At 44.9% G+C, this 25,409-nt stretch overlaps 1 protein-coding gene across 19 annotated transcripts in view; it reads left to right on the top strand.

Annotated features, from left to right (window-relative positions):
• SOX5 (SRY-box transcription factor 5) overlaps window positions 1-25,409 on the top strand; it is a 769,299-nt gene that overhangs the window by 638,148 nt on the left and 105,742 nt on the right. For 10 of the 19 annotated variants that reach the window (XM_083700221.1, XM_083700226.1, XM_083700235.1 and 7 more), the window contains 2 exons: window positions 1,646-1,766; window positions 12,572-12,657. In XM_083700221.1, the coding sequence (XP_083556347.1) occupies window positions 1,646-1,766; window positions 12,572-12,657 (207 nt within the window). Of the gene's footprint in view, window positions 1-1,642; window positions 1,767-5,437; window positions 5,713-12,571; window positions 12,658-25,409 lie in introns of those variants that run through there. The other 9 variants (XM_083700231.1, XM_083700230.1, XM_083700218.1 and 6 more) reach the window with 2 other exon arrangements.

Here is a 25,409-nt window from a genome sequence, read left to right as displayed (position 1 = left end):
ACAAAATGTCTATATTAGCTGAAATTTGCACTAAGAGGCAGGAGAATTTTCATGAAGAATTTTTTTTAATTGCAAAGTAATTTGGGAATCTGGAGAACTACATTTAAGATGGGGAAAATGGAAAACTAATAGAAACTGTTATTGTCAGATTTGCCCAATCATACATTTGTGTGTGTGTGTGTGTGTGTGTGTGTGTGAGAGAGAGAGAGAGAGAGAGAGAGAGAGAGAGAGAGAGAGAGATATTTTGTTTCAGGAACGCAGCGCATACAGATCTTTGTGATGCTAGTGTTGCATACCTCTAAATCAGGATAAAATTTCATGCACCTGAAGAACTGAACAGTACTCCAAAAGGGTTTATCATGCCATAATAAATGTGATAGCCCTTAAGACGTTCTCTGCAACAGACAAAAATTGTTTGCCCCTCCGGAGAATGTATTTCTTATTTATTTCCTAATAAATAAGTTCCACCTGAATGTGGACCTTCATTAACGCCAATTGAAAGACATGTCTCAGACTAATTTGGGGATATAAGTCCCATGATCTCCTGGTCATTGATATTCTACGCAACCAGCTACATTTCCTAGAGGCCAGCGGAGGTCCTGTCTTCTTCATAGCAATACACCAGACACTGGAGAAGGGAAAGAAACAGAGAGAGAGACCTCAATTCCATGCAGTGGTTTTCTTCTTGAGTATTGCCATGGCCAGAGATGTGGGGGAGTGTCTGATGGCTCATGGGGGCAGTGGCTTATTTTCAAGCGACACAGAAATGTGGGGAAGCAACATCTTATTTCAGAGGCAACCAGACAGCAGATCTTCCCCACCTCTAGACTTTTGGCCAGCTGGGGCATCCAAGTTGGAGTGGGACAATGTCATAAATGGCGGGTAGTCTGCATTTGTGATGGGTCATCATTTCATAGGACCCTGTAGCTCTGCAAATGAACCTCTGAACCAGATCTTGTGACTGTTTGAGAGCTTCAGATTTCATCTAATGGAAGGGAGTGGGCAGTAAATTGTAATCTGTGAGGTGTGGAATGCAGAAAAGAACAGGCCCTGCTACCTGCCTTCCTTATAGTTCCCATTCACATGCAGAAAGTTGTCTCTATTACACAGTCATCCTGGTATTGGTAAGCCAATTAGCACATACAGAGCAATAAAAAATTCGTTCCACATTTGCAAGGACTCAGTACTTCATTGTGGCAGTGGCTACTCTTTGGAACTCCCTTCCTAATAATATTAGTCAGGCACCAAAACTGCATTGGTTTTGCCAGCAGCTAAAAATAAAATAAAATATCAACAATCAACAATCCTAAGCATGCAATTTCAACATGTATTAAGATGGCTGATTTTATTTCTCTTTTAAAATGCAGTGTTAATGTGTTTCTAACGTTTGTTTTTGTCTGCATTTTGAAGGTATGCATTAGGTTGTCCTTCATAAACCGCTTAGAGGTTTTTTATTATGATTATAAAGTGGTATACAAATTTTGCGAAATATAATAAATATTCAGTGCATAGACTGTTCTCTTCTGGACTGGATTCACTGTAGGCCAATCTTTTCAGTTGCAAATGCCACCACTGTCCTGTTGCAAATTTACCATGAAGGAGAAGCCCCGATTTCTGGTTTGATTTTCCTTCTCCTGTTCAGCAGGTCCAAGGTCAGCTGCCGCCATTAATGATTCCAGTATTCCCTCCAGACCAGCGGACTCTAGCAGCAGCAGCACAGCAGGGATTCCTCCTTCCTCCTGGTTTCAGCTACAAGGCAGGCTGCAGTAAGTCTAGTCAACTCCCCCTCTCCCGCCCCGCTGGGGTGCAAGCAGAGGATTAATGTTTTAATGAGGCTGAGCAAGAGATGGTGTAGCATGCTGGCCAAAAATGCGTCTTCTGAACCAGGAAGCTTCTGGCTCAATTGCCATTTCAGAATTTCACTCAGGGACCTCACCTCAGTCTCCATGTATTCAAGATCCTGTCTGCACAGGGCTCTGCGTGGAGACACCCAAACAAACTCAGACTCCCCTGGTGCATGATCTGTACCCTGCATTTTTCCCCAGGTGTATGCTCAGAGCCTATGCATGTTGAGATGAACCCATGTGTACAAAGCTTCTTTGCGAATGGGACCTCAAATGAGGTTGTGGGTGGGGCCAGAAGATGCAGACCTGCCTTAAATGAGCATTGGTGCAAGACAAAGGTGTACAGTGGTGCCTCGGGTTACATACGCTTCAGGTTACAGACTCCGCTAACCCAGAAATAGTACCTCGGGTTAAGAACTTTGCTTCAGGATGAGAACAGAAATCACGCAGCAGCAGCAGGAGGCCCCATTAGCTAAAGTGGTGCTTCAGGTTAAGAACAGTTTCAGGTTAAGAACAGACCTCTGGAACGAATTAAGTACATAACCAGAGGTACCATTGTATTCAGTATGAATAGCAGCCTATCTTACAGGACTGTTGCACAGGTCTCCGGTTCAGTGTGAAACATTCCAAATACATGCCAAGTTATGCCCCTTTCCAGGATACTCCATTACTTTTTAACACACAGGTCCCTGTCCCACAAACTCAACATACCATTGGCCACCATGCACAGTTATTCTCATCCACCTGCCTTTATTCTTTTTTTGCCTCTTCATTTTCCTCCCTAAAAGCACCTCTGTATTCTGCAAAATTTCAGGTTCTCCTGAGCTTGGTTTGCTATTAGAGGGAGTAAATGGGGATGGAATCATAAAGTTGGAGGGGACCACGAGGGTCATCTAGTCCAACCCCCTGTAGTGCACGAATCTTTTGACCAATATGGTACTTGAACCCACAGCCCTGAGATTGTCTGATGAGCTAGGATCACTGAAAGTGAGTGAGTGGCTTACCTGAGGCCACCGACTTGTGTGAGAGTGAGATTTGATCCAGGGATTTCCTGGTTCACAGTACCTGGTACACTAGAGAAACTCTGTCTTCCTAAGAATCAACATCTGCTCTGCATCTTTAGTGATGATCAATTAAGCTGGTTTGGAGCCTCCCCCGATCTGATAATACAATTTCCCCTAATTTAGTGCATTTTTATCTTATTTTCACAAACAGATTCAAATCTATTAAAAATAAACCAAACAGAGGTTGTAGTCAAGCAAACGTATGGCCATGAAATATACGTGAGAATTATACACAAAAATAAATTATATGCTACAATGCAATAAAAAACTATTATTGATTAAATGTGGTCACTGATCAATGCCCTTTTATGCACACTTTGCCCTGATGTGTACATCTTTGTAGAAACATTTTGGTTGGAGAACTGCATTACAAAATTACAATAAGTGCAAATAACAAGGGGCAGCTTTGGTTATGGTTCACATATTGTTACAGAGAGTCCTAATTTGTCTTTAAAGGAGAACCAAAGTGCATTCCTACCCCAGTCCTGTACTTGGCTCCTACAAAAAAAAACTCTTCACCTTCACTGCAGGTAGGAAGAAGGATTTGCAGATACAGCTTTAAAAAAAAAAAAGAAACACCTTCCCCATATATATATATATATAATTTTTTTAAATCATCTGGAATTTTCTTGATAGTGACACTTGAGAGCATAAAACCCAAACAAACAGACCAGATACCTTTGAAACATACGTCTCTTGTTGCCTAAAGCTGCCGTTGTTTGCAGTGCCTTTTTCCCACTCCAACCCCCCGAAGGAAGAAGAGGGATTGAGGGGTGGGGGAAGAGAGAGAGAGACTTAACACTGTTGTAGGGGAAATAAGATTTCCTTCTAAAACAGCCTGTTCCCTATTTAATGAAGAGGTTTAATTTGCCCTTTTTGCAAGCAACTTCCAAACAACATGCAAGTCCCATTAATCTCAACAGGAGTTCTGTGCATAGATCAAGGGTAGCATATGCCTCTCAATTTATGGGCTAACACAAAGCATGAGTATCTTTATAACAGTCTAAGGTTGAAAAAAATGCAGCAGATTAATCCTTGATGGCTTTTGCTTTCAATGGAGTGTGTTTGTGTGTGCATATGCACGCATTTGGACAATTTTATATAGAAACTTGTGCGCTCCTGTCATCATGGCACTGGCTGTTTTATATTTTTTTAGAATGAGGGGGAAAGGGGAGAGCTCTGAAAAGTCTTCATTTCAGCAAAGAGATTTATCTTCATCGTGGATTTCATAAAAACTGGTTTCATTCATTTCCGCTTATCTAACTCTTCTGACATCAGCTTCCTATCTAGCTATCTAAAGCCCTCTTGTTCTGGGAGCTTCTGTCTTTGGTCCTTCTGTTTGGCTTTATTATGTCCGCATCAGTGTATCATTGACTAACTCATGAATCCATCAATTGTTTTCTTTTTGTTAGCACAGTATTCGCTAAAGGAGCAGTTGAAATTCATTTCCAAGGCAAAAAAAAAAAAAAAAAGGACTGTGCTGGTGATAAGTCTTTTCCAAAGTGTTAATCTTCAAGGTTGAATTCCCCCCCCCCCCAAATCTTCCAAAATATAAATAGGTAGAACTGGATTAAAACAACACGAATTTGCAATGAATATTCTCTAGCTTGGGTTATTTATCTTTTTTGGGGGGGGGTGTCACTGACAAACTCACACTTTGTCAGTGAAATGGAGATTGAGCTTTTAAACAAAAGTCACTCACATTGTGTGAAGAGTGTTTTGCTTATTTATTTTCTTACATTTATATCCCATCTTCATTCCTTCATGGCGCCCAGGGTGGAATGCATGTCAGCCACCTTCAAACCATGTTGTAGTTGTTGTTGTTTAGTCGTTTAGTCATGTCCGACTCTTCGTGACCCCATGGACCAGAGCACACCAGGCACTCCTGTCTTCCACTGCCTCCCGCAGCTTGGTCAAACACATGCTGGTAGCTTCGAGAACACTGTCCAACCATCTCATCCTCTGTCATCCCCTTCTCCTTGTGCCCTCAATCTTTCCCAACATCAGGGTCTTTTCCAGGGAGTCTTCTCTTCTCATGAGGTGGCCAAAGTATTGGAGCCTCAGCTTCACGATCTGTCCTTCCAGTGAGCACTCAGGGCTGATTTCCTTAAGAATGGATCAGTGTGATCTTCTTGCAGTCCATGGGACTCTCAAGAGTCTCCTCCAGCGCCATAATTCAAAAGCACCCATTCTTTGGCGATCAGCCTTCTTTATGGTCCAGCTCTCACTTCCATACATCACTTCAAACCATACTCTGTTCAATTCCACTGTACTGTATTCCCTGGCTGTTGCTAATTTCCCTCTTGGCTGTTGCTTCCTGCTTGCTGGATTAGTTACGCAGCCAATTGCTCCCAATCAGGGATCGCGCAGTTAACAGAATGACATCACAATGCTACATAGTCAAGCAAGCAAGTGAGGGCAATGCACAGGCATAAGTGAGCGGTTACACAAGGAAGGATGAGAAGGTGAGGCCTTTTTTCCCCGCATTGCCAAATGTGCAAAACATTTCACTCGGGCTGGTTCCTGGTGCAGCGCTGAGTTTTGATGCAGTTCATCAGCCAGCAATTCATAAACAGCTCCCACGGTGTTTACTGAGAATGCACTCAGGCAGCTGTTTAGCAAGTGGTAATTTTCCATGAAGGATATGTAACCATTTGATAAGCCAGCCGTACATATTTCCTTGTCAAGTGTTGAGGAGAATTCTACCACGTTTTCAGAGTTGATTAGAAATCTGAGAGAACCGGGGAGTGGAGAAATTCTCTACGCAGACCACTAGCTTACAACGTATCTGCAAGGACACCAGAGTAAGTTGTTGTTGTTGTTGTTGTTTAGTCGTTTAGTCGTGTCCGACTCTTCGTGACCCCATGGACTAGAGCACGCCAGGCACTCCTGTCTTCCACTGCCTCCCGCAGTTTGGTCACTCATGCTGGTAGCTTCGAGAACACTGTCCAACCATCTCGCCCTCTGTTGTCCCCTTCTCCTTGTGCCCTCCATCTTTCCCAACATCAGGGTCTTTTCCCGGGAGTCTTCTCTTCTCATGAGGTGGCCAAAGTATTGGAGCCTCAGCTTCAGGATCTGATCTTCCAGTGAGCATTCAGGTCTGATTTCCTTCAGAATGGATAGGTTTGATCTTCTTGCAGTCCATGGTACTCTCAAGAGTCTCCTCCGGCACCATAATTCTTCGAATATTCGGCGATCAGCCTTCTTTATGGTCCAGCTCTCACTTCCATACATCACTACTGGGAAAACCATAGCTTTAACTATACAGACCTTTGTTGGCAAGGTGATATCTCTGCTTTTTAAGATGCTGTCTAGGTTTGTCATTGCTTTTCTCCCAAGAAGCAGGCATCTTTTAATTTCATGACTGCTGTCACCATCTGCAGTGAAGTTCCAGAGTAAGTTACAATTGAGTAAAAGTAAACCAACTTCTGCATTCTCCATATGCAACAACACTGTCAGTGTAGTTTGGGTCAGTTTGACCCCAGCCTACCGAATCACTTATCTTGGCTGTGGCTATTCACGGACACATATGGACCACAGTGAAGTGTTCTCCCTTTCTCCACACTGGAAAATCAGGGCTATTAAGCTCATCCAAGAGCTGCCCTGCCCCATAGCATGGATACCGAGTGTTCCTATAGCTGTTCCTCCTCATACGGTAGATGCAGTGATTCACGTTGCCGAACATGTAACTTAAAGCTGTTGAATGTTGAATATTGCTATTTATATTTGTAGGCCTGCAAAAGGTCAAGACTGCATCCCATTAAACATATCTGGCAGATTCAATTAATTCCATGTTTAGCACAGTGTGGCACTGTGTATGTGTGTTTGCTTTTCAACTGCTAGTATATTAACAGCATGGCAGCTGTGTAGCACATCACATCCATGAGACTGACATGACATCACACATTTTGGTCGCCATGGAAATGAAAAAGAAAACTGAACCAGGTTTTTGCCTAGGCCTGAGGGATGCCTGTAATAGCTGCCTGCCAGGGAGATGTTCTTGAAAGACCTTTTTCATCAATAAAGTCACATTTGCCAAATTTATCCATGACATGGGGCAATCTAAGGGAGTTTTGGGAGTTCTGTCCCATGCATGTAGCCCTACATAATTCCTGAGGATCTAGGCTTTGATGAGGGGCAGATGGGTCTCATCAACCTGGGAAGGTAGCCCATCTAGGAGAAGGAAAACTCTGGCCCTTAACCTCTGCTGCCTGCCTTGCAGGACATCTTCGGGAGGAGAAAAGGCTAAGGAGTAAACCCTACATAAATCGAGAGTGGAGTCCCTAAGGCAGCTGAGTGGTGCCTTGTACACCTCCTTACATCAACTCTTGCAGCCAAGCTGGTGCCAAATGTATTGCTCTGCTTTCTTTTGGACCACATCAACAAGGCTGAGCAGGGGGGTCTTATTGTCAGGGCAGCCCAGGACCTCCATACACACTGCCCAGGTTTCCCCTTCAGTGCTGCTAATGCATTGGTTTGACTTCACCCCCAGAGGTGCTCTCCATTGTCTCTCAAGACGGATGCCAACCAGGCCTTGGTGATCTGTTTGGAAGTAAGGGATGAGTTTCAGAAGAGTTACATAGTTTTATGTTCAATGCTTGCACCACTGCAGTAGAATTTTGACGCTTAGTCCTACTTGATGGGAACTGCAGTCCAAAATACCTGTTGGGAATGGCTACTCTTTACATACAAATTAGCATATGCAACTTTCATGCAAATAAGTATCCTTTTTGGGCGATGCGTTCACTCTTTTAGGCAAAGCCTAAGCACCAAGAGCTGGACTCCAGGAGAGTTTGGGCTCATCTAGGAGTGCCTTGTTTTTCTCAGAATGGGAGAGATTCATTTCTGAGCCCTCCTCTGCTGGGTGTTAACCAAAACCCCAAATGCCACTGTTCTTGACTTTGCTGAAATTTGAGCACAGACGGCACATTCAAGTCTGAACCCTAGATTAATTATACCTATACTGGCAGAATATAGATGAATGGAAATCTTCTCAGGTTAGAATCTGCTGGAATTTCCATCTCCCTCCCTTTTGGAGAATATTTGCTGCTGCTTTTAATCCTTGTAGGGACGCGGGTGGCGCTGTGGGTAAAACCTCAGCGCCTAAGACTTGCCGATCGCATGGTCGGGGGTTCGAATCCCCGCAGCGGGTGCGCTCCCGTAGTCCGGTCCCAGCGCCTGCCAACTAGCAGTTCGAAAGCACCCCCGGGGCAAGTAGATAAATAGGGACCGCTTACCAGCGGGAAGGTAAACGGTGTTCCGTGTGCTGCGCTGGCTCGCCAGATGCAGCTTGTCACGCGTGACCCGGAAGTGTCTGCAGACAGCGCTGGCTCCCGGCCTATAGAGTGAGATGAGCGCACAACCCTAGAGTTTGTCAAGACTGGCCCGAACGGGCAGGGGTACCTTTACCTTTACCTTAACCCTTGTGGGGGTTTGAGTATGATGCAGCAGAAGTAAAGCATTTTTAAGTCCCTCCCCTTTTTTTTCAATGGGAGAAGCATACATTTGCTGCCCATTAGCTGTTGAGTCATATGTCATCTGCCTGGACTTTGGGGTTGATGTGCTTTCATCCCTCTTTCATCCTTGTTTTGGGCGGGGAATGGCTAGACAATAGATGCATTGTGTATTTCTTACATATCAGCTCCCTTTGAATGGAAACTTAAAAAACAAAAAAATCAAATTTGCAGAAAAGCCCAAACACGGTTTTTGATGAAATATCTAATTGCTATTTCAACTTGGCGCAACTGGGTACAAGAGTGGACAAGCCAAGCCTAATAAAATTAAAATATGCTGAATTCACCATTGACGGTTTTCTGAACAATATCCCCTACATCCAATAAAAAAAATAATGAAACTCATAGTTAATTGGTTTCTCATACAGGACAATAAAATTAATGTTTAGGATTTAAATACCATAAACTTCCCCAGGCAGATTTGCTGATGTATCTCTGTTTTTTAGTTCATCACATGTTTCATTGTTTAATAGGGTATCATGTGGGCCGTATAATTATGTCTCATGTACACAAGGTCCGCAGGCATGGCTTGGAAAAGGCTGCTGGCTAATTTCTCATTTAAGTGCTGTCAGATGATGTCCAGGTTGTTAACAATTGCCAAGCCCTAAGGGGGAGAAATGAAGACAAAAAGATAGATTTAGACTTTTGTGTGTGTGCAGCTGACAAAAGTATCTCAGCTAAGTAAGATATGGTGGGTTTAGATCAGAGGAAGAGAACCTTTTTCATCCCAAAGGACCACATTCTTTTCTAGGTGGCCTTCTGAGGGACACGTGCTCATGACAGACAGGTCAAAAGTAGGCAGAGCAATGAATCATAGAATCGTAGAATCATAGGAAGGGACCCTGAGGGTCATCTAGTCCAACCCCCTGCAAATCTCAAATAAAGCATCCATGACACATGGCCGTCCAACCTCTGCTTGCAAACCTCCAAGGAAGGAGAGTCCACCACCTTCAGAGGGAGTCCATTCTACGGTCAGAACAGCTCTTATTGTCAAAAAGTTCTTCCTGGTGTTTTGTTGGAATCTCCTTTCTTGTAACATGAAGCCATTGGAAGAAAAGAAAAAAAAAACCAAGCTTGCTCCATCCTCCATGTGGCAGCCGTTTAGCTAGATAGCTATTGTATCTCCTCTCAGTCTCTTCTTTTCCAGGCTAAGCATACACAGTTCCCTCAACAGTTCCCTTCATAAGTCTTAGTTTCCAGACCCTTGATCATTTTGGATGCCCTCCTCTTCACACCTTCCAGCTTCTCAACACCTTTCCTAAATTGTGGTGTCCCAGAACTGGACACAGTATTTCAGGTGTGGTCTGACCAAGGCAGAATAGAGTGGTACTATTACTTCCTTTGATCTGGACACTAGACATCTGTTGATGCAGATCCTGTACTTTTGTGAGGGGCATAGGGGTCTCTTGACAATTTTCAGTACCCTTAACAAACTACAGTCCTCAGGATTCTTTGGGGAAAGCCAGGAGTTTTTAAAATGGTCGGTACTGCTTTAAATATAAAGTGCAGATTGCGTCTTACACTGATAACTAGCAACAATGAAGTGTGGCCCTTTGCAATTTATCTTAAATGTACTTCCCTTCTATTAGCTAGAAAAGAAACAGCGTTCAGAAAGGAAAGCTTATTGTGCCCGTTGAATCAAATGTACCATGACTTTGCATTGTGCTTTCCTAATGAATGTGTACCGTTGTAAGTCTTGTTTCCAAAGACTTTCCTGGGCTAATAATTTCTGTTAGCACATCATTGGGCCATGCACAAATGCTCCAATGATCTTTATTAATGGAGTGGAAAGCTTTTTAAACATTTTGTCATTTAGAAAGGCCAGGAATATATAAGGCAGAGCACATCTGTGTTAACTGCAAAGGCTAGATGTTAACAATTCGGCCCTTTGTTTTCTGCACAAAAATGGAAAGGGTTATCAAGGCAGCCGTTTCTTATGAAGGCCTGCTTTTGTAGATATATTCAAAGTTAGATTGCAGAAACAGAAGAGCATTTGTTGTGAATATTTCCTGTGCTTTAACAATAAGCCCCTCGTCCCAGGGAACCCTGGGAATTGTAGCTCTGTGAGGGGAGTCTCATCACCCTTAGCAAACTACAGTTCCCAGCTGTTGAAGTGGTATAAGAGTTCTTATCAAAATAAAGCTCAAAAGCCTTGTCAAAAGGAAGTTCACAGCCTCTGGTATGTGATAACTGTTTCTGAGGGCTTCAGGGCCATTCACTAAGGGTTCTTTGCCATGAGGAATGTGAAATAATTAAGGTGCCATCTATGATCAAGTTTCCACTGAGAAATAAGTTTTGGGTGTTGTTGTTTTTTTAAAAAAAATATCAGAGCATTGAGTTGTTATTAACACACTTCTTCCAGAAGGCAGCAGAGGAAAAAGTAGCTAGCCTAAAAACACCGTCTTCACCAGCCATCTGTCTAAATGGGCTGAGCTCTTGGGACCCTATGAAACTCTATCAGCAATGCATTTGTGGGATGTGTGGTGCCACCACTGAAAAGGCTGTGTCAGCTGTTCAAAGACCAATCTAAATATCTGGTCAAGGTGGTACTTGCATCCAGAGTGAAATTAAACATTCTGAAAGTTAAGAACAGCGGCAGCAACAACCTGAACACAAATGGTATAAGGTAGAGTTACCAGATGTCCCCAGTTCCTGGGGACAGTCCCCAGATTTGCAAATCTCTCCCTGGGAAATGTGGCAGTGGCAGCCTCAGGAGCCAGCCTGGTAGCGCAGTTGGCTCTGGCTGGCTTCAGGAGCTGCTCACTGCTTGCTGCCATGGCAGCTGCCATTTTTCCTCACTGGAAGTCCCCATATGATGTGTCTTGTGCGCAACACATCATATGGGGACTTTCGGAGAGGAAAAATGGTGGACACCATGGCAGTGGGCAGTGAACAGCTCCTGAAGCAAGCCAGAGCCAACTGCACTACCAGGCTGGCTCCGGGCTGCTGACTGCCGCTGCTGCTGCTGCTGCCGCCACTGCCAAAGGGGAACCTGGGATGTCTGGTGGTACAGATCTCCTGCCCCCTTTCCCCTTTGTTTTGACTAATGGGGGAGGCTTAGGAGTCACGGGCAGGCGGCCGTTGCCCAGTTTTTTAAAAACTCTGCGCATTTATGTTTCACAGGGTGCAAAAGAAGGGCTTTGCACCTTGCCTGGCAGAGAAACCACACGCCTTGTGCCCCTCTTGGGCAACGGCCACCCGCCCGTGACTCCCAAGGCTCCCCCGATCTGTCAAAACAAAGGGGGAAGGGGGCAGGAGATCGGGGAAGGCTCGGGGGTCACAGGCGGGCAGTATGCCGTTGCCCAGTTTTTTAAAAAACTGTTCATTTATGTTTCACAGAGTGCAAAAGAAAGGCTTTGCACCTTTATGCAATATGCATGTGTGCTTGGGCCCAGGGTCTTTTGCCTCACCATCCCCACTACTGACTCCCTGTTGCTACTCAGCTTTAAAAAAAAAAAAAGTGTCCCCGGATTCATTGAAAAAAATCTGGTAACCATAGTGCAAGGGCTTTCCCATTACATTTTTTCCAACAGCCAGTGCAGGACAGTATTAAATGAAAATGGGGTTTGAGACACAGATATAAGGGGTGGACTTAGGTAACGATCTTTGGTGTGAGCATAGTGTTCCAATTACGCAAGTGGGGCTCTGTTTGCATCTCCCAAACACTGGCAATGTGTGTGTTAAGTGTCAGTGCTACTAGCTTCCCTCTGTTTGGTTAAGTTCCTACTTCGGCTCAGCCTGTAGGTTCGCCCCCCACGCCCCAATCCGGCATGGCGATCTTATCAAGGTTGCGCTGTTTTCTTTTTCTCCTTTTCTCTCCTTTGTAGATATATATTCTCTCTCTCTCTCTCTCTCTCTCTGGAAGCTCAGCCCTCTGATCAGTGTGCACTCCCCTCCCCCCTCCCCATTTCCCTAAATACATCATGAAAAAGGATGAGGTTTCCGCCTTAATTGCCTGCGCCTTTTATTCACATTCCTCTCTCAGCCAGAATTGTGAAGAGTGTTAGTAAAAGGCCTCACAATGGAGCTTTTCATTAGGCCTCTGCGAGGCACACAAAAGGAGGCTTTTGGAAAGGGTGAATGCAGGAGTTTAATTTACAGGTGGAGAGTGGATAAAAGGTGCTGACGCCTCTATTATTCTCTTACTTAGGTGACCCTTACCCTGTTCAGCTGATCCCAACAACCATGGCAGCTGCTGCCGCGGCAACCCCCGGCTTAGGTCCTCTCCAACTGCAGGTAAGTCCGGCTACAATGACGGAGGAGGCAAAGGTTAAATAAATATGGAAAGCAGTTTTCTCTCCCGTTCCAACCCTGCAAAACACACACAATGTGGTTTTCCCCCTCTTTCTCTTTTGCGCCCCGCCTTTTTTTGTCTGGCACACCCCCCACCCACCCTTTTCATTTACAAATCTACATCTGGAAGTAGCTTTCTTTTCACCTGGGAGAGGGCGGGCTTCAAAAGTGCCGTTCCCACACCCATTCCCCTGGTTTAAAGGTACTGTGACTTGCTGGTAAAGTAGAGGGGACAGAGAGGGATGCTTACCACCCACTCAGAACACTAGTCCTCAGAGCCTTTCGTGGTTGTTTGCTTAGGAGGGACGAAAGGAAGCAGTGCTTCACACGTGAGTCGCTGATTTACAAGATTCACTGCTGCAAGGTGAGGTGAAGGCCGTTGTTTTCTAAGGAGCTCGGACTCACTCCATCGTTTTTAAAGCATGCAACCTTTCCCTAAGCAATCCTGGGAACTGGAGTTAGCAGTGCTCGGAATTGTAGTTCTGTTTGTCGGTTCCTGAGATTTTTCAGGGGAAAGTCCTATGGTATAATGTGATGAGCATGCAGCTGTACATTAAGGAGGATAGGTCTGTTGATGGCTGTTTGCCAGAATACATTTAGAGTCTCCTTTGCTTCACTGACGGGACTCAGGTTTGCATGTGCAGGATTCCAAGGCAGTCTTCCATAGACACACTGGGTCTTCCAGACATACGCGGACCAAGCACAAACCCACTTACCTTCAGCAAGGGGTCTACATCATACGACTTCAGACCATGCCCTAGGACCCAGCAAAGGCCATAAGAGCTGCGGATGAGGCATCTGTCTTTGAGGCCATGTGCTTTTGACTACTAGAGGCTGGGGCTGAATTAGATAAGCTAGCTACTTATTTACTTATTTTCTCCTTTCCTTCTTTTGGTTTATAAAACTGCCCTTCATCATCCCGATTACGGGATCGGTTACAACAAAATGCCACGTTTAGCAGGACAAGTCCAGAATGCATTGTGCTAACCAACTACCTGAAGACTTTATACAAATATAAATATATATTTGTAGTGGTTAGAGCATCAGACCAGGACCTGGGAGAATTCAAATCCCCCACATTACCTTGGGCCAGTCACCATCCTTGAGCCTATCCTACCTCATAGGGCCATTGTGAAAATAAAATGGAGTGGGAGAGCAATCCATGCTGCCTTTAAAGCTCATTGGAAGAATGGTGGGATATAAGTCTAGATGATGATGAGGAGGAGGAGCAGGAGGAAGAGGAGGAGGAGTAAATAATAAATAAAATTTCAGGCACACAGTTCCCATTATTATTATAATTAAATTTGTATACTACCCTTCATCCAAAGATCCCAGGACAGTTCACAACAGAAAAATACAAAATGAGAAAACCAGATCCATAATAGAACAGAAGCAAAAGATTAATAATAATAATAATAATAATAATAATAATAATAATAATAATAATATTTATACCCCACCCATCTGGCTGGGCTTCCCCAGCCACTCTGGGCAGCTTCCAACAAAATATTAAAATGCATCAAACATTAAAAGCTTCCCTAAACAAAAAGCAAACCAATTCCCACCCCCCCACACCTAATGTCACAATGTCAATCACCTGACATCACAATTGATTTCACATTTTGAAGTCCCAAAGTCGGCACTTCGGAGCACCTCACAGGCAGCAAGAAGTTACTGAAACAAAGGTTCTTCCTTTATTTTAGCAGGGGTTTGCATCAAATCTCGCCAAACTGTGCTAGATTTAAGCCCAACTCAACAGCAGGGGTTAGATCCTGGTGTATTGGCTGCCTGTGCCAGTGTGCTTTGGGGAACTGCACAGCCAAGGTCAAGTTGAACCCTACACACCTGCCCATCAGCTGACATTACAGAGTGGTGTCAACGGATGGAAAAGTAGTGTGGCTTTGAGGAAAGGGCATCACAGGCCAAACTGGAATCCCCGGCGGGCCAAGATTGCCTCACACACCAGAGGTTTCCTACCCCTGGCTTAACTGCTGTGATGTCATAGGGAGGCAGGACAACCTAAGATTAAGTAACCAATTTATTAAGGGGTTTTGTGGACCTCTGTCCTGGAATACCAAAGTCACTGATCAACAGTTGTTAAATTAATAGTCTCCTTCATGCTAAAGGTACCTTTGTGGTACACATGACTCGGGCAGTTTCAAGGCCTTTTTGAAAGCCGTTGGCCCCAAACAGATGACTGTTGCTTCTTTTAGTCTGTGATTAATGCTACCGCCAGCGCATGATGCTGCCAATTCACAAATCCTTGGTGCCATTGTAGAGCATATCATATGGCATTCCTCCATCCTCAGTCCTCCTCCTTTGCCATGCAAACTAGTTCAACGGTTATTCAGAATCATAACAAAGTGACATTTTCAGAAAATGCTTGTATAGCTAACCAACCTTGTGATCTGGATACACCTTCCAAAACCACACCTTGGCAAACCTAGAAGACACCCTCCCCAAAAAATAGCCAGCTAAATCACAGTTCCAGTAGTTTCAACAAGACCTACTGAGAGACCTATGGAGTTAATTGGATCTGCCTTCCATTGGCTCATTGCTGGATTTTGCCTGCTGTCCTGGGACCTGGGGAAGGAGGCCTTTCTGTGCAATAGATGAAATAGGTCTGGCATGGTGAGAGAGCCTGAGAATCCCTGTGAGCTGAGCGTGTGACATAATATCAGCATAATAAGTCACTCTTAATGAGCAGGCGAGAGGCTGGGAGACAATTGAGATGGATCTCCTCTGCAGTTGAGTCAGCTGAGTGCCAGATAAAGCACTGTCAGTGTGTGTAAGCTTGCAGAGGTTAATATATTCGCCTCTTATTGTGCCTTTATATGAAAAGCAACACTGTGGTTTAGCCTCTGATACAAATACTCTGGGCAGCATGAGAATCGGGGGGATAACAAGCAATGCTGTGGGTGCCGGCCTTCATCCTGGAATGATTTCTGGGGGATAACTTCGATCCTCGTAAAGTGCTGCGAATAGTCACACAAAGATTGGAAAGGAAGCGTCAGGAGGACTCCAGCCAGGGCTAGATTACGAGCAATGAAGTCAAAGTTTTGTGATCTAAAAGGGCTTTGTTTCCACTGTCTTTTTTCTTTTTTGCAAGGGGGGGAAAAAAGCTGTCAGTGATAGAAGGAGTGGACAGTAAGTGTCTGTTTTTCAGAACTTGGCTTAGTCATTGAAGGGCCTATGAACTCTGATAAGAAAAAGAAAGGCACCTATAATAGCGGTTAATGGGAAATGGGGGCATTCTGCCAAGGTTATTGGTTTCATGGCAAGCAAAAATGCAAAACGACGATTGGGAGCAGAAATCCCTCCCACATGGAAGTAGGGGCAGCCCCAGTGAATGTTTACCTGGGATGGATCCAGGGGTATGAACTGGTGGGCAGTGGCGGGCAGTGGGTGGAACCCAGCAAGTCAGGGGGTGGGAGGAGAGGAAGGAGGGAGAGAAATAAATGAAATCAAACAATGCAACTATTAGCCACTTTAAGACAGTGTGTCTGATGTGTTAGGTAATGTTGTGGAGAAACTATTCCACTTTCTCTCTTAGGCACCAGAGAAGAAGTTATTTATTTATTTATTTATTAAAAAAAAATATATTCCATGGTTTTTAAGTGTGTTGCTTTAAGTGCGGTGTTGTGACATTTTCTGCTGCTGTGCTAACTGCTGTTTTAACCAAGGGTTTATGACGATGCTTCGTTTTTAGAATTATTCATTGCATTTGAGCGCTTTAAGAAGTTCTAAACCACCCTGGTGGTATATACACATTTTTAATTTTTAATTAATAATAGATACCATGTGTATATGTTCTATCTATGGCATGTGTGCATAGTTTCCTCAATAGGCGAAGTAGTGTGGAAAGGTTTGTTTGAAGAGCAGTGTTGTTGTTGTCTAAACCACAGAGCCTAGGGCTTGCCGATTGGAAGGTTGGCGGTTCAAATCCCCATGATGGGGTGAGCTCCCGTTGCTCGGTCCCAGCTCCTACCAACCTAGCAGTTCAAAAGCACATCAAAGTACAAGTAGATAAATAGGTAACGCTTCGTTAGGAAGGTAAGCATTTCCATGTGCTGCTCTGGTTTGCCAGAAGCGGCTTAGTCATGCTGGCCACATGACCTGGAAGCTCCCTCAGTCAGTAAAGCGAGATGAGAGCCACAAACCCAGAGTCGTCCGCGACTGGACCTAATGGTCAGGGGTCCCCTCTACCCCTTTACCTATTGTTGCTATGCTTGTTTCATTTAGGAATCACTTCCCATGGAGCGTCCCAAAGCAATTTACAATATAATTGTAATTTAAATATGGTTAATAAGTTCAGAGCATGCCAAGTTACTAAACCAAGTTGAGAGGCAGGTGTTGCAGCTGACTGCATTTCTTCACTTCGGATGTCCTACAAGAGACATTGGCTCATCCACACTTACATTTTGCCCTGCTCTTTCCAGGCACAGGTCTGTATCAGTGCACCTCCCCCACCCCACCCCTGCCCTTTCCCCAGGAAAACCCGCTCTCTAATGCTAAATTGGAACAAATGGCAATTTGGGTTTTCTGGATATTGCCGTTTGCAGTCAGCGGTAAACAGTGAGTTTTTCTTGGGGAAAGTGCCAGGGCAAAAAAACAAAACCCCAGGATGCTTTAAAGCCCAGACCTGTGTCTAGAAACACAGCACAAAAAGAGTCGGGATGAGGCCATTCACTCAACTGAGGGGCTTCTAGTCCGTGTTGCCTGTCCCTGAGTTGGTCTGCAAAACAACTGCTCTGTTCACTGTACACAGCCAGCGCATGGCTTTATAGATTTCAATTACATCTCTTGGAACTTTCAGAAGAAGGCTTTGTACCTGATCTATTTCACTTTCTCTCTTATTACTCCCCTGCCCCCAGTGATGCTCTTTAATCCACCCCACCCCACCCCCAGTCTTTGTGCACTGACAGCAGTTGCGAGGCAGGTTTTTGTAGGAAGGGGATGAAAAGGAGTATTGCCAACATTGTCGCTTCCGTGCCGAGGCTGACACATGCTCTCTGTGTTGAAAGACCCCTGCCAACCCCTGCTTTGAGAGGACCTGTGTTTTGAAGCCCTTCCTCTCCTTCTTCTCTCCAGGAGTCCCCCACTGCGATGTCCTACCTGTCACAGTTAGCACTAATTGGTTGCCCTCATTGGCACCGCCTGCCGAGAGGCTAATGACTGGATGAGCAGGTACATTAAACTGCCCTCCCTGTTTGTAGCAGTGCATACTGTACACTGAATGTAACTTGCTTTGCTAGCAGGGTTGGTATTCATACCATCTACGTTTTAACTTCTTTTCACAAGGATAAAGCGGGGACTTTGCTGTCTTTTGTTGCAGCTACGGAGCTAATAGGTCTCATTGTCACTGTCTCCCACGGGGCTTCCAAGGGGGCTGATTGCCCTAACTCACATTCCCAGGGAGGCTATGTCTTGCGCAGAGTTGCCATCACAGTTCTGCCCAAAGCGAAAAATAAGGGAAGTGAATTTAGAGGTTCCTGCTTGAGCAAAATGCCCAAGGAAGTTTGAGAGGAGTGATCTGCTGGGAGGTGGGTGGGTCTGTACAGCCCGCCCACAAGGGACACAGCAGACACATGAGTGCAGATTGCTAGCTAAGCTGTATGATAGATGCCCACTGTCTGGTTGAGTGTATAAGGTTGGTGGAAAACTCTCTGTGCCTTGAGCAAAACTGATAAGACGTGGGGTGAAAGTTGCTTCTGAGTTTTCTTCCAAAGCAAGATCCAAAGGGAGTTGCACTCATGCAGCCATCATGTAAAAATATATGGGTAGATACTTTGGCTTTTCTTGGACAGTAATAAATACAAGATAAAAAATAAATCCACATGTTGCATTGCTTTTTGTATTCAATAGCCAGGGCACAACTTCAAAAGCCAATTAAGCCTTGATTTTTCGGTCACTGGGGCTCTCTCCATTTTCTCCGATTTCTTTTCTGCTGCTTCACCCGCTCCCTCTAAATGTCTTAATTTGCAGGAGGACAGACGATTCATGCTTTAATTGCTGTATGAGACAACCACCACAGTCCACTTCTGCTTGGGGAAAACCAAAATAAAACTGGGTTTCCACTCTGCGAGCAAACATCTGGGCAAAATAAACTGAAAATAACAGATAAATAATCATACTGCTGTGTTTCAGATTAGCATTGCCAGAAGATGGCAGGCATCCATCCGCCATTAGCTCACTAGATTCCTTTAATATTAATATGCACATTCCTTGATGGACATCACAAATGCTGAAGATGATAATGACAGTGAGCTAACAAGGCAGCATAGTATGAATATTTCCTATTGGCTGGCCCCTGAAATTGGTCTCAAATGTATAATATTAACCTAGATTGGGCATTGCACTCCCCATTTATTGCTGATGCTATATTTAGGTGTATTGGCTGAAAGATGCTCACCACCTGTTCTGCCCAAGGGGTAGCCAAAATAAGGGATTGGTGGAGATCAAGGGCCAGTTTGCCAGCTGTAGGGAATAGATGCACTTCCATTGGTGCTAATGGATCAGTGCCCATAAACAGCAGCTGAGGATTTAGACCTAGCAATGGTAATAAAAAAAAGAGAGAGAGAGATATTAAAAAAACCTACTGGCATGCTCCACTTTTAGGTGTTTTCAAATAATGCATTATTAATGCTAAAATTTGATTTTCCCCACTTCCTCCTCATCACAGCAGCTGCAAGCATGAGGTCCTGGCCTTCCTCATAGCATCCCTATCATACAAATAGATGCAATAACACATCTTTGAAAAGGATACATATATATGCTCATGGGTCAGTGGCCATTGGCCAGCCACGATCATTCTAAAGTGCTGAGGCATGGTTGTATATGTGTGACATGGGAGAGATGGAAACTTTGTTCTAAGACCAGTCCCTAGTTCTCAGCCTAACCCACTTCCCAAGTTTGTGGTGAGGATAAAATGGGGTGTGGTGGGGAAGAACATTTACCTTCAGCTCCTTGGAGGAACAGAATGTTAGTCATCTCAAACCACATGTGCAGATGCAATGCTCACCAGGGATTAGCATCATGTGTGATAGAGCTTATGCCACTTCACTGACTCAAGAGGGGGAATGGCAACCATGAAACTGGATGTCTGGCAACCTGATGGGTGTGTGGCAATGGGGAAGTGTTCTGGATGGGTCTTTACCCCTCTCCAGTGCCTTCCAATCTTCTCCCCTCCAGCCATGAATGGAGAAGATCAACCTGTTTGCTCCTTCCCACCCACTTGGCTGCCTTCTCATGACTCGCCAGTGACCTGCCCTTCAGAACCAGACAGAAGGAATATGCCATAGAGTATCATAATCATAAATACAGCTCTGTGAGCACCCAGATTCTAGTCAGCGGCCATTTGCAAAGAGGAGGTAAAATAAATACAGAGAACCACTAGATTTACCCCATCTAAGAAGAGTATGTTCTCACCCAGGGATGTTGCTAGTTCTTACGATGAAAAACACTAGCCAGAAGTTTGAGCTGGTGACTGATTGATCCACTAAACATATATCAGCTGCAATAAATCCTTTCCCCTTCTACTTTCCATGGTGTGTAAATGTGCCAGCAAAGAAACCCCTAGTCTGCCTTTGATAGAGCATGATGCACTGCAGTTTTACAGGCAACCGCAGTGTAGTCTTCAAAAACAGGAAGGAAGTAGGGTGGTGAGGAAAGGTAAACATCTTTCAGCCACCATGGGCAAATCCGTGTATGTTTTTGTTTTGTTTTTTAATTAAAAAAAACCAATGTTCACACCTCATGTGCAAAAAATGTGCCATGTGTACATGACAGCAGGACCAGGTGATGAAGTGGAAACATGCACACTCAGCGCATTTCATGGCACGCCATTTTCTTACACAGAAATGCCATCAGTGTAGGAAATGGCACAGTGTGATAACCACAACAGCACCAGTGCTGTTGTGCATACTTTGTGGTTGAATGGGATGTCACATCAGGTGGGCAGTGCACTCAGGACAAGATAAAAGATAGGACACCACACCATGCACACATAAGAAGAGTTTGGATTTGATATCCCGCTTTATCACTACCCTAAGGAGTCTCAAAGCAGCTAACAATCTCCTTTCCCTTCCTCCCCCACAACAAACACTCTGTGAGGTGAGTGGGGCTGAGAGCCTTCAGAGAAGTGTGACTGGCCCAAGGTCACCCAGCAGCTGCATGTGGAGGAGCGGAGACACGAACCCAGTTCACCAGATTACGAGTCTACCGCTCTTAACCACTACACCACACTGACTCTCAAGTCTGGTGCTCCTATGCATCTGGGAAGAAACTCCATGGAACAGAGTTAACTTCCAACTTAACATGCAAAGCATTGTGCTACATCTGTTGCCAGGAGATGTGGTGATAGCTGCCGACTTAGAAGACTTTTAAAAGGGGGATTGGGCTAGGACATGGATAGACATGGATATAACAGGTAAATGTGAAGCACATGTCTGAAGACACTGTGTCATTGAATACCAGCTGCTGGGGAGCAGCAGTAGAAGAGGGACATGGGATGATTATGCATTCCCAAGAAGCTACTGTGAGAAGCAGGATTATGAACTTGTTGGATCTTTGGTCTGGTCCAGCAAGAGCCGTCTTACGTTTTTATGCCATGGAGATGAATAGGTTGTCTCCTTCTTGTCGTGCTTGTGGGCTGGTTGACCGCTATGGAAAGCAGGGTGAATGGACTAGGCATACTTTGTGGTCTGATCTAGCAAGCGTAGCCTTGTCTTCTCATGCCTTTGAATACCAAATGCTGGATACAAACAACAAGAGAAGGCCGTTCCCTTCTTCCCCTGCTTGTGAGTTGTCTGGCTCGACACCGCTGGAAAGCTTGATTGATGCAACACGGCTTCTCTCCTCTCCTTCCCTGATCACCTTGTACACGTGGGCTCACTTCGAACGTGACGAGAGGCCAACGTATTTTGCACTCGTCTGTCTGTATCCGGCTACAAAGCAGAGACCGAGAAGCAGCTATGAGGCTAATGGCTCTCCCCGCATAACTCGCCGACTTCATCAGTGTGTACTTGTGTGGGGGAGCGTGGGGTGGTGGTGGGGAAAACATAGCAGCTCCATCCCTGCCTTGGCTCTGGCCTGCTGTGTGTGCAAGCAGACCTCTGTCTGCATGAGTGAACCTCCTTGTAGGTTAAAGAGAGCTTGTGTTCCCTCTCTTCCCCCTCCTCTCTCCGACCCTGAGCCTGCGGGGCAGACAGACAGAAGCACACATATGATTAATACAGCACAGCTGCAGCACACTGGCTCATTTGCATATGTATTAATAGAGGCAGAAACAACAATTCAATTACATCAAGAGACATTTGGAATACTAAAGCACGTATGCAAATAGGTCTGTTCCTCCCCCCCCCACACACACACACTCTGCCTTTACCAAATCCTGTCAGGCAGGAACCCTAGGACTCAGTCGTTTCATCTTCTCTTCACTCCCCACCCCACTCCGCCACTGCTTCCCAACAATTCCCTTGAGGAGGAACCGGTGAGGAGCTGCTTACACAGCTATTACCACCCCTAGGCTTCCCAGGAGCTCTTTGACATTTGGACAATAGGAGCAGCCCAAGCAAAGCCTTTCTTCTGTGCTCTTTTCATATCGGCAAGCCTTCAGCCTGATTGGGATGACTCTCGTTCCATGCTAAAATAGCCTCAAAACATAGCCACCCCCATCTTCTGGTGAAGCTCTTTCCATTTCTGTATTTATCCCATTTCCCTTGGTTTTTCAACAACTTCCTCTATTCTTTCTTTCTTTCTTTCTTTCTTTCTTTCTTTCTTTCTTTCTTTCCCTATCGGATTCCAACAGGTTGCCAGCTTTGATTTTCAAGATTTGGGTCTCAGGCAGGACTTGTGGGTGGAGTCTAGAGGAGGTCAGGAGTGGATCCTACAAGGAATGTGGTAGAATGCATGCTTTGCATGGTCTTCATGATGTTCCCAGATTCAGTTTCCTGCATCTTCGTTCTAAAAAGATATCAGGGTGTGGGAACAATTCCTATCTGAATATTTGGAGAGCTGCTGCCAGCCAGAGTAGACCAGTATTGGGGTAGGTGGACTAATGGCCTTTCTCAGTAGTGAGGTTCAGACAATCTCCACTCAATGCCTTGGGGGGGGGGGGGAATGGCAGCTACCAGTGAGGATAGGGCACCTTACTCATAATGCTCCACAATTTCTGTTTGTATGCATATTGTGGGGAGTAGAGAATGGTGGTGACATTCTGCTGATATGTGCACAAAGCACTTGGGAGTAAATTTACCCCACCCATGAAATTCTACTCTTCCTAATGACAGATCACCAGTGGTGACTGATGCCCACTGGAACTGGTAGAGCAGAAGACAGGGAGATCGACCATAGGTGGATCCAGATTCGATGACTGGCAGAACCCATCATCTCCCTGTTGTACGTAAGGAGGCAAGCAGGTGAAGGAAGACTGAGATTGGTGAGACAGGGCCCATTCACCCCAATTGAGCAGCCTCCACTGCAAATCACCCAAACTTGCTTCTCCTCATTTCACCACCCAGTGGCAAAAGGGGGAGATTTTGGTTCAGTCCTACCAATGGAGTGGTGAGGCTGGAAGCAGAAAGCCATGGGTTCAGAACCCTCTTTAGGCTCAGAAGGAAACAGAAATATGCAACCTTGGCCCCTATCATTGGCAGGCAGTATGGAACCTCTGGATTAGCCAGGCCTCGTATAAATGTTAGGAATGCGTCTTTCTGCCCCTGCTTGGTCAACGGAGCAGAACCTTTTGCCTGCTTCAGATCCTACTGTGTGTTCCCCGTCCCAGCAACAAAAAGGTAGAGACCCTGGGCTGAAAAGCTTCCATCCTGGGTTTGCAATTGAGCACAACCACCCACAGCCCCCGCCTGGCCCTCACGCCAGCTCTGAGTCAGCACCCATTTGGAACATCTCTGGAAGACGGGAAGGCAAAAGCAGTTATGCAACCAAGAGCATGTAACTGCAAGCATCGATGGAGAGGTCAAGCCATCCTTAATTTCTTTCCTCTTGCAAGAAAGGAAGGAGAGGAGGGGTGGAGAGCAGTTGCAAAAAAAAAAATCTTTTCTTTTCCTTTTGAGGTTAAGCAGACAGAACACTCCTTGGTTATTTATAAGACATTAATTTTAGATGAATATTGCTTAAGTGGCTGACATCGTCAGTTCTTGTGGCAACTGGCAGACGACTCCATTTGCCGACGGGTTTGTGTCCATGTCTGCTTTGTCCGGATGTCCTGTTGAAGGGCTGAATGCTCTCATTATTGGAGGAGAGTTGAGGAGAGACTTTTATTTTAGTTTATTTTTGTTTATGGCATCTGAGTCTAGTTATACAGAAGTTTATTTAGCTGCTTTTTCAATTCTATATTGGAGGCCAGATATCTCTGCAATTGTAAGTGGTGAAGATTACCATGACAGATAATCGCTTACAACCAGTGTGGAGTTACAGTTTTGATCTAACAAATCTTAAACCAGAGATAGAGGAATAGATTGCTATATGGCACAGATTTCCCACATCTGTTTGGGTAATCAACTATAGCATAGGGAAACTTCTTAAGACTGCTTCTGTTTTGACAGACAAACCGAAATATTGTATCCTGGAGAATTTAGTTCTTAACTTTTTCCTCCCTTCAGAATCCTAAGAAATACTAATACACGGTTTTCTCTGCCGACTCTGGAGCTTCTGGTCTAGTGATTTCCCCAAATCTCGAATGGTTGAGGTGAGGGGTGTTGTGGGCATTCAGATAGGGGCACTTGAAAAAGCGAGCATCCTTGTTTGAATGCTTGTGAGCAGGATTGAAGGGAGCAGGGTGAACACAGTCCTGCTTTTTTCAATCTCATGAGCGGAAGCCATCATAACTGTCTCCCGCTTCTCTAGCCTAAAAGACCCAGATATTATTCCAGTCATATTTGATGAAGAAATAAGGCAGAGGGGGACGCCACAGCAGTGCATCTTCCAGAGAGAGAATGAGCAACCTCTTTTGTTAGTTTGTTGGGCTCACTGGAGACTTTTATTTTAAAAAAAATAAAATGAGTTTTATTGATGCACTTAGTATGTACTGGTATGCTATTCATCAGCTATGGTTCTATGCCTGTGACTGTGAGAGTGTTCATGTATGTATGAAGGCATTCTACAAAGTCCTTGGAGAGAGGGAACGTAAGAAGAGCTCTGGTGGGTCAGTCCAAAAGTCCATCTATGTCTAGCATTGTGGTCTCAATGTGGCCAACCAGATGCTTATGGGAAGCCCACAAGCGATTGGTACTCAAGAGGCACACTGCTCATCCAATCCTCTTTTGAAACCATCTGAATTGGTAGCCCTCATGGCATCTTGCATGAGCGAATTCCACATTTCAGCTTTGCTCTGTTTGAAGAAATGTGTCGTTTTGTGTGTCCTGAATCTTCCAACGTTCAGTTTTGTTGGCTGGCCCCATGTTCCACTATCATCAAGGCTATTAAAACTGCTTTAGTTTGTGGAGTACGTAAATGTGCTCAGAGAGAAATAGGTGCTGTGTGTTTGCTAGCTTTTATACCATGTGTTATGTGTGGACATTCACTAGTTCTCGTGTGCTCAGTTTGTATAATACATGACAGGAAGCTCACACCAGTTCTCTGTGGGATATATGATAATAATAATCATACTAAGGCCACAATCTTACCTAGGATTATCCCATAGAACTCAGTGGGAAATATTTCTGAGTTTGGCATGC

The sequence above is a fragment of the Podarcis gaigeae genome (genome assembly GCF_964106915.1).
Source record: "Podarcis gaigeae genome assembly, chromosome: 10".
Classification (NCBI taxonomy): Eukaryota; Metazoa; Chordata; class Lepidosauria; order Squamata; family Lacertidae; genus Podarcis; species Podarcis gaigeae.
The sequence above is the reverse complement of the archived record's forward strand: the minus strand, read 5'-3'. Positions and strand labels throughout refer to the sequence as shown.